We start from the raw sequence: 13,331 nt of genomic DNA on the forward strand, positions 1-13,331 counted from the left end.
GCTTTCAATGAAAACCAGAAACTAGATGACCAGTCGGTTTTCAATGTTTTTGAAGAGCATTTGAACATTTAATAGTGATTTCGAAAATAATCTGAACTCCAGAATCGTTTTTGAAAGCTACGACTTTCTGTAATTTTCGATATTTCGCTTTGCTAATACGATTTCAAATACATGCAACTTTCATGTGCTTTTTTTGTATATTTTTAAATAAGCTAACAATCATTATACGTAAGTTTTAAATACTCCAAATAATAAGTAGTATTATTTTCCATAGAACCACGTAAACGAAAGTAATCAATTCAGCGTGGTTCAGTATTAGAATTAAGGCTATGTATTAAGTGTGGAACTTTAGAATTAGTTGAAAAAATATACATTTTCGAAAATTTAAAGCATTTCTTACATATACATATGTATGTACATTCATATACATTTTTCTATATTTTAATTATTTTTTGTTGTTTGATTTTTTTTTACTCTACTCGGTAAATTTAGTTAATTAATTGAAACTTATTCTCAATATAATAATTATAGCAGTTTATTTTTTCCGGAAAATAAATCTCAGTAATGTTAATTGCCATATAACTTTTAAAACCGAACTGATTTTTTACATACGTACAGTGATTTGCATTAAAATTAATTTAAAAACTTCTTAGTCATCAAAAATGCTTTAATACATAGTTATTAGTTTATGTTTTATAAACATACCTCTTTACGCAAAAGTTAATCAGATTTATGTTGAAAATATTTTGTATATCAATTCTCTTGTGAAATAGCCTAAAAGTATGCAAATAAAAATTAAAATATTGGTTATATATACCTCGTTAATAATTGCTTTTCTTATAACCAAAAATAATAATTTATACCAATTCATATTAAAATAGGTTTATAAAGTTTAATAAAAAAATTGTCGATCGATCAACGATCTTCCTGGAAAATCTACAAATAATTCTTTACAACTGTAAGCTGAAAATAAATACTGAAAAAGTAAATAAGAAAATTTTTAGTTCGAAAATTTTAAATTTTTGTACAATAATTTAATAATATTAAAACTAAATTAAATAGCTTATTTTGACTTGCTAAAACGACAGTTTTAACAAAAGTAAACAAGTTCCAAATTTTAAAGAAATATGCTAAATTTTCGAAATTTTACGCTATTAAACGTAATAAAACTGTTTTTCTGTTTTGAGTTCGAAATTTATCTAAAAAAAATAAATAAATTTTTATTATTATATACACATATTTTTTTGACAATTAACAATTAATTTGTTTCATTTATTATTAAACTAAGAATTGTAAAATCGTTATTGAGAAAAATAAATAATATATATACATACATACACATAGGCATAGTAGAGTGGTTAAATAGAAGTGTGTAATTTTTCTAAAAGAAATAAGTGCATTCTGAAAAGCTGTAGTGGCATTCCGACTATAGCATGAAAGTTAATAAAAAATCAATGTATATAAATACTATAATTTATTTATAAATAAACACGCTATTGAAAAAATATTGTAAAATACTTACAATGTACGATATTTTAATATATAGGAAGTGTAAACAAAATAAAATGTGTATAATAAAATCAAATGCAATAATGAATACGATTGGTGAATCGGCGTAATAATTTAAATCTTAATAAACGTAAGTATGAAATTACAATTGTTTTTAAAAAATGTATGCTATAAAAATAATAAAACTTTAAAAGAATTTTTGTTTGTTGATATTTTAATATTATAAGTAAATATATTTTTATGATTTTTGAAATGAAATTTTTAAAAACTAACGAAAGATTAATACAAAATTCAATTTAAAAAAATTATTACAATTACATTTTTATGATTTTTGAAATGAAATTTTTTAAAACTAACGAAAGATTAATACAAAATTCAATTTAAAAAAATGTTTGAATATATTTTAGGTAACAATTGCAACACTGCTACTCCATTAACTGTATTTCCACCCCTACAATTGTAAACAAATAAACAGCTGATGTGTTGCGCTGCCCTCCAGCACTACGCAAATTAGCCACAGAAAATTAATACATAATATCAGTACATAATATATAATATCAAAATATAATATAAAATATTAAAAGATTACTGCTATCTGCGGTGCAATGTTAAGAAATGTGCCTCGCTGCAATCAACACCTGCTACATATAGAATGGAGTTCGAAAGGATATGCTCATATTTCAACCGCTGGTGGAGGCATTAGCTATTCAAAAGCTGATAACATCAAGTTTCAGAGCAAGGTAATAAGTAAACTTGTTGGTCACCGTATATCAGGAAGCAAAAAACGTTGGTACCCCAGTAATGATTTAAATACGTCGAATTCAACTAGACAGCGTAACGCTGAAATGTTTAACAGTGCGCATATAACGAAATCCAGTGGTAGCGGTAGTGGCAAAAATACGACACGTCGTATGGTGGTATTGAACAAATTGTTTATGAAACACATAACCGATCTATTGGCAACTGGAGAAGCTTCGGAGTCCATATTAGGACGTGGTTTGCAAGTGACACGCGTAAAGATCTCACCTGATTTCGCATATATTAACGTGTATTGGTTAGCTGGTGGTGAGCCTTTAGCAGATGCCCAACTCGAAACTGAATTGCAACGTTGTAGTGGACGTTTACGGCATGAACTGTCACAATTAATGTTAATGAGTGAAGTTCCAAGGATTAAATTTGCACGTGAGAAAAAATTGTCGAATATCGCACAAGTGGAAGAGCTTTTGCGCACAATTGATTTTGGCACACCAGAAGACACAGCAGAGGAAAATATAAAAGCTGTAGATGAACAAGTGCAACACAATTTGGTGGCAAATCTGATGCAACGTGAATTTTATGGCAAAAATGATAAAAGCGAAGCAAATGCAAATAAGTGTGACAACGAGGAACAATTTCCTGAAATGCGACAAGATGTACTTGGCCTAGATCATCAGCATATCATGTCCAAAATATTGACGAAAATGCGAAAATCACAACATGCTTGGGAACAGCATTCGAGAAAAGATAGCGGCACTGTTAGTACTAACGAGGCAGGTAATACTGTGGAATCGCTTGAGCAAATTCAACAAAAGCTTGCTGAGGCGGCGGCAAAGTCAGCAAGCTTTGAAAAGTTTTTGGCTAAACGACGTGAACGTAAAAATACACCAGAGCGTAAAAGACACGATCGTGCGTCTGAATGGATGGATGAACGTGCTGAACAAGCGGCTTTGGAAGCAGCAGCTGCCACTGTGCTCACACCTGCGCAACGAAGACTGTTGGAGTCTGAAGATTATATATTAGAAGATCAAGACGACAAACGAAATGGAAATGACAAATAGCAATTGTGCAAAACTATACAAGTTAATAAATGCAATAACTATACATGTCGTTTAATAACATAAAATCGTAATTTTAGTGTAAAAAATCTTTAATTTATTTATTAATAATATATATTTTTTTATAATTTAAGAAACCTCATAGTAGCTGAAAAGAAATAGTAAATCGGTATGTTGATCATATTGACCCTGTTGGGTAGCAGTCCCATATTAACCTAAAATAAATAGAAGAAATTGTTATTAGCATTTTTCATAGCTAAATACGATAGCAATTAATTTTTTTTTAATTTAATCAGTTAAAAACTTATGTAACATCAACGTTTATTCTCAGTCGAAAGATGGTGAAAGTTTTATTCATCATAAGTTATCAAGTTAAAACAAAATTAACTTGTTTATCAAATTCACATATATATTTGTGTGTGGAAAATTATTTTTACTAACCTTAATTATTGTAGTTATTGGTTGTGTTGTTCCAAAGAAATAAACTCGTATGTTTGCACCAAGCGGCATAGATCTCGATTTCCTTCATCTTTGTTTACTTATGTAGCCATGTATTAGCTATATGTATACTGTTCTTGAAATTGAAATTTAATTTTTTAAAGTTGTACAATTCACAACTTCCCATACAATATTAAAACAATTTCTCCAACCACCAATTATGTTAATGACCCTATTACTTATACCCAAATTTTTAAATTAAAAATTGTAATTTTAAACGTGTAAAACTTTAATTTCTTTTATTTCATAGAAATAAATTTCAACTATGTTGTATAGGTTGTCAGTTTGTAAATATCCTTGGGAAAAAACACAGTTGTGCTTTCTGCAAGGAAATCGACATTCATTTTAAACCCTCCCATGCTGACGTTGTTGACTGAAGCTTGAGCAGTAACCTGTAAATAAGATAAAAACTCAATTAGCAATTATGTACACATTAATTTATACATCAAATAGTTTTGTTGTATATTTAGTCAGTATAAAACTTATGTGACATCAACGTTTGTTCTCAGTCGAAAGATGGTGAAGTTTAATTCATCACAATAATGTAAAAAAAAAACTTAATTTAGCAATGACTCACCCAGAAGTTTATGCACGTTTTTAGTTGCACCAGCAATTGCCAGTGGACCCCGTTACAAAGAATTAATAACTTATTCAAAGAGACCGAAGCCCATATCGTCGTCCTCGGACTCAGATTCTTCCTTCTTCTCCTCTTTCTTGGCTTCCTTCTTGTCGCCACCAGCATCAGCGGCACCACCAGCTGGAGCAGCTACAGCAGCAGCGGCACCACCAGCAGGCATGGACGAGAGTTTCTCGCGACCCTGGGCAATCAATTCTTCGACGGACTTGCCGTTCAATTCCTTGACAACCTTGGTGAGGCGTTCGGAGTCAACTTCAATACCGACCGAGCTGAGGATCTTCTCGATATCGGCATTTTTGGGGTTTTCGGCACCGCCAAGAACAGCCAACAAGTATGCAGCCACGTAACGCATTCTAAAAGCAAATATCAATCAATTCTTTAGTAAAACTCAACAATCAGAAACTAATTGCGTATTAGGCAAAAGTTTTCGCACAATAACATTTCAGCTCCATTATCAACAACTGCTGTCCAACTTCGAGAAATGCAAAATTTTTATCTTTTAAAATCCTCAACATCTTGCATTTATGGCAACCAATAACATATAAATATTATGCACTGATAGTTGTGTTCGCGTTAGCTTTAATTTTTTTCTTATAAACTTACTTTTAAGTCCTTTTTTTTGACACGAAACGTGTACAGCACAAGAAAATACAACTTTCGTTTAAAAACTTTAGAACGAAAAGAACTATATCAACTAGTTGACATTTAGACGATACTTCCGTCTCACCGCCACTGCACAGTAACTTAAGCTATTACTACAAAATAGTGTTGCATTTTACTAAATATAGTTTTCGAGAAATTTAATGTTTTGACATGAATAAAATTAATTTAAATAACTATATTATATAGAATTATTGTTGCTGTTGCTTTGAAAGTAAGTATCATAACCACATTGAACAATTTATTTTGTTAAATATTAACGTAGAAATATGTAATGAATATATTCACAATTGATACGATGATCTATTACCAGATAATGTTCTCTGATAATACTGAATATATTTAAACATATGTTCCCGCAAAAGTTAGAGCATATTCTTATAAGCAAATAATTAATAAATATAAGTAAAAATTATATAATTTTTTATTATGTTCACTATATAATAAAAATAATGAATGTATTAACAATTAGTTCTGTGCAATAAAAATTGCTTTTTATCAGTTCGACTAGTTAAATTTTGTTTTTGAAACTGGTTGGCAAAGCTCATCATATTTATAAGCTGCTCAGTGGTAGCATTCTTTTTCCGAATTTGCTCAGTTGCTTTGTGCACCGCCGTTGGTGTTTCTAAAAATTTTCTGTATAAACGATTTATTAATTTCATAGTAGTTGCAGATAAAGTAAACAAGTTTTAAATGCAAAAGCATTTTATACAACAAAAAAATAAGTTATAGTGACTTGACGTGTACTAGCATTTTGAATTTATACATTCCAATTTGACAATCGCAGTGAAATACATAGAAAACGGTAAATGGCGAGCCACAAAAATTTTAACTAGGAAATAACGAACTCAAAGTTTTTGCAAGTGATGGTGTGAATTGGCCCTGAAATTGGTTAATAACCATATGTATACATGTGTATAAATACAAATGAGCTTTTCTGATTAAAGAAAGTAAAATGCAGTTTTAGAAAAGACGCCGAAGTGGGGTGCGGTAGAGAAAGTATTGTTCGATAGCCGAACTGCCATTATGAATCAGCGTCAGATAGCAATGAAATAGTAATTAGCAGCCGGATTCGCTTTAATTCTACTCGTAAACGTAACTTGCGCGTTTTGAAATATTTTAACAAAAGCATCTGCTTTGGTACATTTATGACACTTGTTTGTTGGTTGCTGTTTTCTTTTTGTTGTTCATTTTCAATAGTGTGTAATATTTTCTTTCGATTTTTGACAATTGGAATTTTTTGTTTTGTAATTTCTTCGTGTCATTTATTTATTTATTCTGCTTTGTGTTGCTTTCTCTTAAATTTCTCTTTGCGAAGCTATTCGTTAAAATTGTCAAAATAAGAAGAAGCAGCAGTAAAAGTAGAATTAACGGATGAAAAAGAATGGTAACGTAAAAGCAATTCAAAGCAAGGAACGAAAAATCGAAATCAGTCGAGGGCGAATCAAAATCGTGATAGATACCAAAGAAGTGGATGTGAGGAAAGAACGTATACTTTTTTTCTCCAATAATTCCATAAAGTGCTGAATATTATTCCATTTGTTGAAATTAAAAATATTTAATATACAAATAATCGAAAAATACTCGCAATCGCTTTCAACATTGTGTAAAAGTACGTGGTGACAAATTGTGAAGATCTCAGGCAAAAAAAAAAAGTGATTAAGAAAAAAGTGGGCGCAGTACATAAAAGCGTAATCGCTAGTGCAGTGTATGCGAAAATTTCTGGACACCACTATGTGATGTCTAGAAATTAACGAAAAAATTAAATGTGTAAATTGTAAAATAAAACTTTATTTAGGTATAACACAAACGAATTAAGAAAAAAAAAAACAGTTACAACAACCGAATAATCTATAAACGTAGTCGCGCAGTAATCAGTGGCCGTAAGGCAGCCACTTTTCGAGTCAGGGCAGAGGCCCAAGCAGTACAACTACCAGCAAAATGGAGCAACTAATTCCAATTGTTAATAAGCTACAAGATGCATTCACGCAATTGGGCGTGCATATGCAGCTTGATTTGCCACAGATCGCTGTCGTAGGCGGCCAATCGGCCGGAAAGAGTTCTGTGTTGGAGAATTTCGTTGGCAAGTAAGTATACACTAAAGATAACATTATATATGTATATATAAACATACTATATAAAAAAATTCGTATAAGCATGTTTTTTTTTATGGTTTAACAATTTGTATTTGAATAATCAATGAATTTGGCTGTGCTCCATGGGTCGTATGTGGGGTGGTATAAAATAGCTTGGTGGTTGTGTCCGACTGATTGGTTGGTAGGCACACTTTCAAAGGAAAAATGTACATTGTGTAGCGGTTATTATGCAGCAGGAAGCAAGACGTGGTGGTGCCATGCGCAAAGATTTATATACATATGTACTCGCATGTATTTTTGTCTCCTACTCCGACCACCTTGTGCTGTATTTGGTTCAGCCTTGCTTTTGTGTTTCGGTTTTTATTGCGGCTTATTCTCCTGGCTGCTGTCTGAGTGGCCAAAGCAATAAATGAATGCGAAATATGTGGAAAAATCAATGTCTTTAAATTTCATTTCTAGATTTTTGTAACCAATCTATACATACTTGAAGGCTTAACTGCAACTATTTATTACTTGAAAGAGTAAAGAAAAAATACAACGTCAGTGGTTTTCTATCATTAAATACAGAATACACTTTACTCAATGGATTTTTAAAAATAAAGCATGTTCCAAACGCACATAAATACGTTCATATATTTTCGTAGCTACTAGCTTTTTCTTTCCAATTAATTTTTTACTTTTATATATCACTTTTTTAGCTAAATTTTTTTTTTACTTTTTGCCTTTTCGTACGCGTTTTTTAACGCCTCTGCCTTTTGTGCTTTATTTGTACGCACAAAATTTTAACATTTGTGCGTATAACTACACCATCGCGAATATGGCCAGAGCTGGAGCTCCATTTTAAATTTCTTACAAAAATTGAATGATTCTTTCTTCAAAGCAAATATTGGTTAAACCTGTGGTTCAGATTTTTTTTTGAGGCGTTGATTTCTACTAACCGTATAGTGTTTTTTTTTTGTTATTTTGATTAACCATGCGCTGATTTTGTTTCCATTTATGAATTCCTCTGTAAGTCTTTGTTTTCTGCATCCGCATTCAAAAACATTATCAAATAGCGATAATAACCTCTACTACAACCACAACCACAACAACAGGAAACAAGAATGCATCGAAATAAAAAAAGCATTGTACAAAAGGGGGAGTACTTCCGCACGGCATACATTTCCATTTTCAAACCAAATTTTAAAAAATTAATGAAAGTATATAAACAAAATAACACTTTTATGTTATGAAAAGGGTTAAATGAGACCAACAAAAAATTAAATAAAATAGAAGAACTAAGCATAAACTGCAAATACAGAAAAAAATTATCACAACCTAAGGGGGTGTTTACACATAGCGTATGCGCACTATCAGCTGACGAAAAAGGTCATGGCAGTGAGAAAGAGAGCGCTAGGGAGCACGCTTTCAAAGAGCATACCTTAAATCGATGCAATGAAATCGCACACTTGAGAACGTTTCATATTTTCTATTGAAATCACATGTTTTTTTTTATGTGCACTCTCTGTATCGCACTCCTACGCTTTTTTCGCCATTTCACACTATCCCTATATCGTTTTAATGTTTCAGTGTTATCATCCCTGTAGTGTTACGTGCGTAAATATCAAGTGCAGAGCTGCCACTTTGTGAAGTTTTCATTGACCTTTTGATCAAAGGATACATATAAACATACACCTATTGGCACATATATGTTTATATATGTAGAAAAAGTTTAGTTATGTAAATCAAAGAATTTGTCTCTTTTTTTACTATTCAGATAATAGAGGAGTTATTTTACCTACTAAAAAATGAATCGTAACATCTATGGTATTTATTAATGGATTTGACTTAAATATACAATATATGTTCAGGAAGCTTGCTGTCCCTCTCTAGATGATATCAGAAATATTCTCCTGTTGCCGCCTACTAAATGTACATACATTCATATAGGTATTAATAAACATCTGTTTTTGATATTTAATTTGTTATATTTAACATACCTTAAAAATATTAGTTAAAATATTTTTGTACGGCGAGTTCTACGACAAATCTTTTAATACCTGCTATCTTTATTTGTTTGTAAATCCATATATATTTACATAGCCAATTACATACATATATACTTAATTACACGTGGTTGTATGCTGTGCTAGTAACCTAATTGGAATGCAAATAAAATCGATAAAATTTATTACTTCCAAATTACATTTTCATGCGCTGGGTAAACTTTATCGACTAAAGTGAGTTAGAAATATATACCGATTATTATGAGTTAAGAAATTAATGAATCAAAATATACTTCAACTTTATGGTGTTGTTTTTGACATGTAAAATTTTCAAAATATGTTTATATATTAATAGAAAATTTTAGTTTAGTTGAAGGTAGTCTTCTATAAGAGCACACAGTTGAAATCAATATAGATTCAAGGTATCGATAACTTTCTACCCTGTAAAATTTATTGTAAAACCAAAATAACCGTTAATAGTTGTGTGCATAATTTCAAATCGATATCTAAAAAACTGAGGGACTCGTTCGCGTATATACAAACAAACGAACATGACTAAAACGACTCAATTCGTCACGCTGATCATTTGTATATATGTATATTTTATAGCATCTCCGACCTTAATTCCTGGGTGTTACAAACTTCGCTACAAACTTTATATAACAACACAAAAGCATATATATTTTTATGTGAATTGTTTCGCATTTAAATAAAAAAAATTTGAAATAACATTCCCCACCCATTTATTTATTTACTTTTTTTTCATGTCCTACTGACTTTTACTTACGTACTTATCATTTGGCTTGTTTTCAAATTCATTTTCTACTAATCCGCTGGGACTTAAACCAGCCTACACATTCAATCACTGCGAGGAGGACTTAATTGCATACCTAACTCATTATGCTTGCCAGCTAACATTGAGTGCCCTATAAGTTCTAAGCAAGTACACTGCTTGACGGAAATTTGTTATATAAACGACATTTTTAACGCTTTTCACTTCACAATTCGTTTCCGTCGTAGACTAGGTGGACAAATTTAATAATTTGTTAAAATTCACTTGATTTTTTAAATTAACAAATTGGCCAAAATATTAAAGGATATTGTCTCGAGCCCTGTCAAGAAAAAAAAAAAAAACTAAATAATTGAAGTCTGAGATGAACAGACATATTTTTAAGTTTACGCTGCCATGATCCCTGATGGTGTCTAGCGACATGTGGAAAAAGATAAATCGATAACTATTGTGTTTGTGACATAAAACTTATCTCCAGACATACATTTACCATAACTCGTTCCGGCTTGTAGACCCAATTGAAGATGTAAATATAAGTCTCGGGACAAACGTATGTTTTTTCTACGTTTCTCACGGTTGAAATTGTTTAAATTTGATGTTTTTATGAGCACATGCCGCGAGCAAAATTTCCTTACACTTTGTTGATGTAGCGGCAAGCTGTTTAAGTCGACGGGTTTGGATCATAGGGAGAGGAATGTTAGATGAGTGAGATTCATTGGGCATTCAAAGAGGGTTAACGTCATTTCACCCAGGACATATGTATGCATATTTGGTATTCGGGGTCGATTCTGGATTGTAAGGAGCTTAACCTGTTACAATATTCAGAACGAAATTGCACTCACTCTAGATTTACAAGGAAACTCGAGCTCTTCTTCTGCCGTGGGTGGTGGTTTGACACCAAGTACGCCACGTTTTTGGACTGTTATCTGTTGTTAGCTTGGTTGCTCGAAGTTTAGTTGAACAGATATTTTTTTCATTTTCGTATTGAACACAGCTTGGTGGTTTCAATGCGTGTGTTAAACAACGCTTTACTCTTTTGCCGCAATTATTACACACGTTCTTTATATATTTTTTTAACATTAGCGAGTAGTTGAACGGCCGCCTGCCGACTTCATGCAAAACTATGACCAACAACGGTAATTTTTTTTTAGATTTGAGTTTTGCGCTTACAACGAAAATTTATGGTCAATGCGCTGGTGTATGAAGTAAAATAAAGCAGAAGCAGTATACAAAAATCTGGGTCATTAACGTTAACGTTTGCTTTCGATTTGTTGTAACGATGTTGGAGTTTTTAGTAATATTGTGTGGATATTGTTGTTCTTACATGCCTGCCATTTAGTTGTTAATACACACTTGGGAACGCTAAAAGTTTTTCTTCAATGCCATTTGCCATTTTATCAATTGTGGAAAACAATTTTTTTTGTTTTTATTCTTGTACTTAGCTACTAAGTTTCTTTCAACTTGGCATTCGCTGTTAGCGGTTTTCATATTTTCACTTTGTCTACAGTTTTGTTGTCATCACTGACATACACATTTTATTTGCTTTGGTTGCTTAGGATTTCAACAAACGATTTGTATTCATTGTATTTTTTCTTCCATCCCAATTTTTTCCATACTTTTATTGTTATATGCCTTATATTGCACATAAAAGCTGACAAATATTACTTTCTGCATTGCAATTTTACATCTGCACAGCTTATGCAAGGCTTTGTGTGTTTACACACTTAGGTGAGAGCAACAGCTTTGTAATAGTCTTTGCGAATTTTGTCCATAAAACATTCAGTCGACATGTCGATTCTGTTTGTGTCTATATTGTAGGTTTTGCATGTGCCTTGCTTGCGGCAGTTGGAAAAGCTTTCTAGTTCTCCCTTGTTTTGCGCATATTCCACCGCAACCCCTTTTAGTTGGCAAGTAATGGATTATTTTGTATTGAAAATCACCGGTTATACCTTAATTTTTGGCTCTCGCCTTTGAGTGCCCATAAAAGTCTATTGTAATTGAAAATATTTTAAGGTTGGTAGCACAAATGCCATAAAATGCCATACATTTACTATAGGGTTGGACTATGAGTAATTTATATAAACAATACATAAAACATTGAATTTACTATATAAGGCTTTTCGACTGGCATATAATTTCACACAGTATTAACAACGTTATTCTACATTAAAAATTTAGAGCATAAAATATTTACTTTTTACTTTAGCGTTCTGGCAACCACATTCAATATTTTATTTAAATTAAAAAAAGTATAAAAAATTTACGTTACATAAAAAAAATTGTGGCATAAAAAATTTTTTAAATTTATATTTTTATAATTAATATTTTTATAATTTAATCAAATTAAAAAAAAAAAATTAAAAAGTGTTGGGTTACATAAAAAATGTGTGGCTTAAAATAATTTATGTTTTTATAGTTTATTCAAATTAAAAAAAAAATTAAAAAGTTTTAGGTTACATAAAAAATTTGTGGCTTAAAATAATTTTTTTATTTATATTTTGGTAATTTATTTAAATTAAAAAAAATACCAAAAAATTAAAGGTTACATAAAAAAATGGTGGTATATAATAATTTTCAAATTTATATTTTTGTAATTTATTTAAATTAAAAAAAGCATTAAAAAATTTTAGGTTACATTAAAAAATTTTGGCATAAAATAATTGTTTACTACATTATCGATCTCGCAAACCGATAAATTATTCTATATTTAATAAAATTCAAATTTCATGAACGAAACACATTTGTTTATCATTTAATTTAACTATCGTATTCCCGAATAAAATTGAACATCGATTTTCGATAACAATAATCACATCAGCAGAGGTTAGTTTAATTGAATATTCTGATTTTAAATGTTCAGTATTTTAAATTTTGTACTGCTCTAGCGGTTATTGTCGCCGAGTTGGTTTATTTGGTGAATATTGTGCGTGGCGTCTGAACATGGCAATCTATCCTTTAAACTCACAGAGCACTCCATTAACAATATCATTTCATTGTAAAGTATGTTTTAAAACCGTAGACCACTCCATTAACAATTTGATTTCATTGCAAAGTAATGAGCAAAATTACTCACAATTTAACCATTCAAACCGTTATTTTAAATATTTTATGTTTTATGTGAATTATATTTTCTTTCTTCTCATCATTATTGCCTTCACTTTTTTGTAAGCTTCAATAGCTTTTTGCTGGCTGTACGTGATCGCTGTTGATCGCACATTGTTGATTTGTATTTGTATTCGTGTATTCGCTGTTGTTTCCAACCTTTATTATTTTAATTTCCATTTTTTGGGGGGATACCGTCATGTCTTCTCATATACTGTTTATCACCGTTCTTCTTGCCAA

At 31.0% G+C, this 13,331-nt stretch overlaps 3 protein-coding genes, 1 long non-coding RNA gene and 2 other non-coding genes across 13 annotated transcripts in view; 2 read left to right on the plus strand and 4 right to left on the minus strand.

Moving 5' to 3' along the window:
* The first annotated feature begins 1,964 nt into the window (after positions 1–1,964).
* On the plus strand, positions 1,965–5,143 carry LOC106615066 (putative ribosome-binding factor A, mitochondrial). The gene has a single exon (XM_014231098.3). It carries the CDS (start codon positions 2,115–2,117, stop codon positions 3,324–3,326), a length of 1,212 nt encoding a protein of 403 aa, XP_014086573.3. The 5' UTR covers positions 1,965–2,114; the 3' UTR covers positions 3,327–5,143.
* Positions 3,608–3,689, minus strand: LOC118683673 (small nucleolar RNA Me28S-Am982). The gene has a single exon (XR_004979500.2). It is a non-coding gene; the product is annotated as a small nucleolar RNA Me28S-Am982 (small nucleolar RNA).
* RpLP2 (ribosomal protein LP2) lies at positions 4,033–4,810 on the minus strand. Its single transcript, XM_070109680.1, has 2 exons — positions 4,399–4,810; positions 4,033–4,213 (listed from the first exon to the last, which is right to left on the minus strand). Exon 1 carries the CDS (start codon positions 4,808–4,810, stop codon positions 4,469–4,471), a length of 342 nt encoding a protein of 113 aa, XP_069965781.1. The 3' UTR covers positions 4,033–4,213; positions 4,399–4,468.
* LOC118683674 (small nucleolar RNA Me28S-Am982) lies at positions 4,284–4,364 on the minus strand. Its single transcript, XR_004979501.1, has one exon. It is a non-coding gene; the product is annotated as a small nucleolar RNA Me28S-Am982 (small nucleolar RNA).
* A 622-nt stretch (positions 5,144–5,765) lies between the features above and the next one.
* Positions 5,766–13,331, plus strand: part of shi (dynamin-1 shibire) — a 42,798-nt gene continuing 35,232 nt past the window's right edge. For 3 of the 8 annotated variants that reach the window (XM_070109577.1, XM_070109576.1, XM_070109578.1), the window contains exons 1-2: positions 5,767–5,923; positions 6,917–7,205. In XM_070109577.1, the coding sequence (XP_069965678.1) occupies positions 7,060–7,205 (146 nt within the window). In that variant the 5' untranslated portion in view covers positions 5,767–5,923; positions 6,917–7,059. Of the gene's footprint in view, positions 5,924–5,988; positions 6,010–6,578; positions 6,731–6,754; positions 6,774–6,916; positions 7,206–13,331 lie in introns of those variants that run through there. The other 5 variants (XM_070109571.1, XM_070109575.1, XM_070109573.1 and 2 more) reach the window with 5 other exon arrangements.
* LOC138857281 (uncharacterized) lies at positions 6,908–8,079 on the minus strand. The gene is made up of 2 exons (XR_011396371.1): positions 7,699–8,079; positions 6,908–7,603 (listed from the first exon to the last, which is right to left on the minus strand). It is a non-coding gene; the product is annotated as an uncharacterized lncRNA (long non-coding RNA).

This window comes from Bactrocera oleae, chromosome 5 (genome assembly GCF_042242935.1).
Source record: "Bactrocera oleae isolate idBacOlea1 chromosome 5, idBacOlea1, whole genome shotgun sequence".
Lineage (NCBI taxonomy): Eukaryota > Metazoa > Arthropoda > Insecta > Diptera > Tephritidae > Bactrocera > Bactrocera oleae.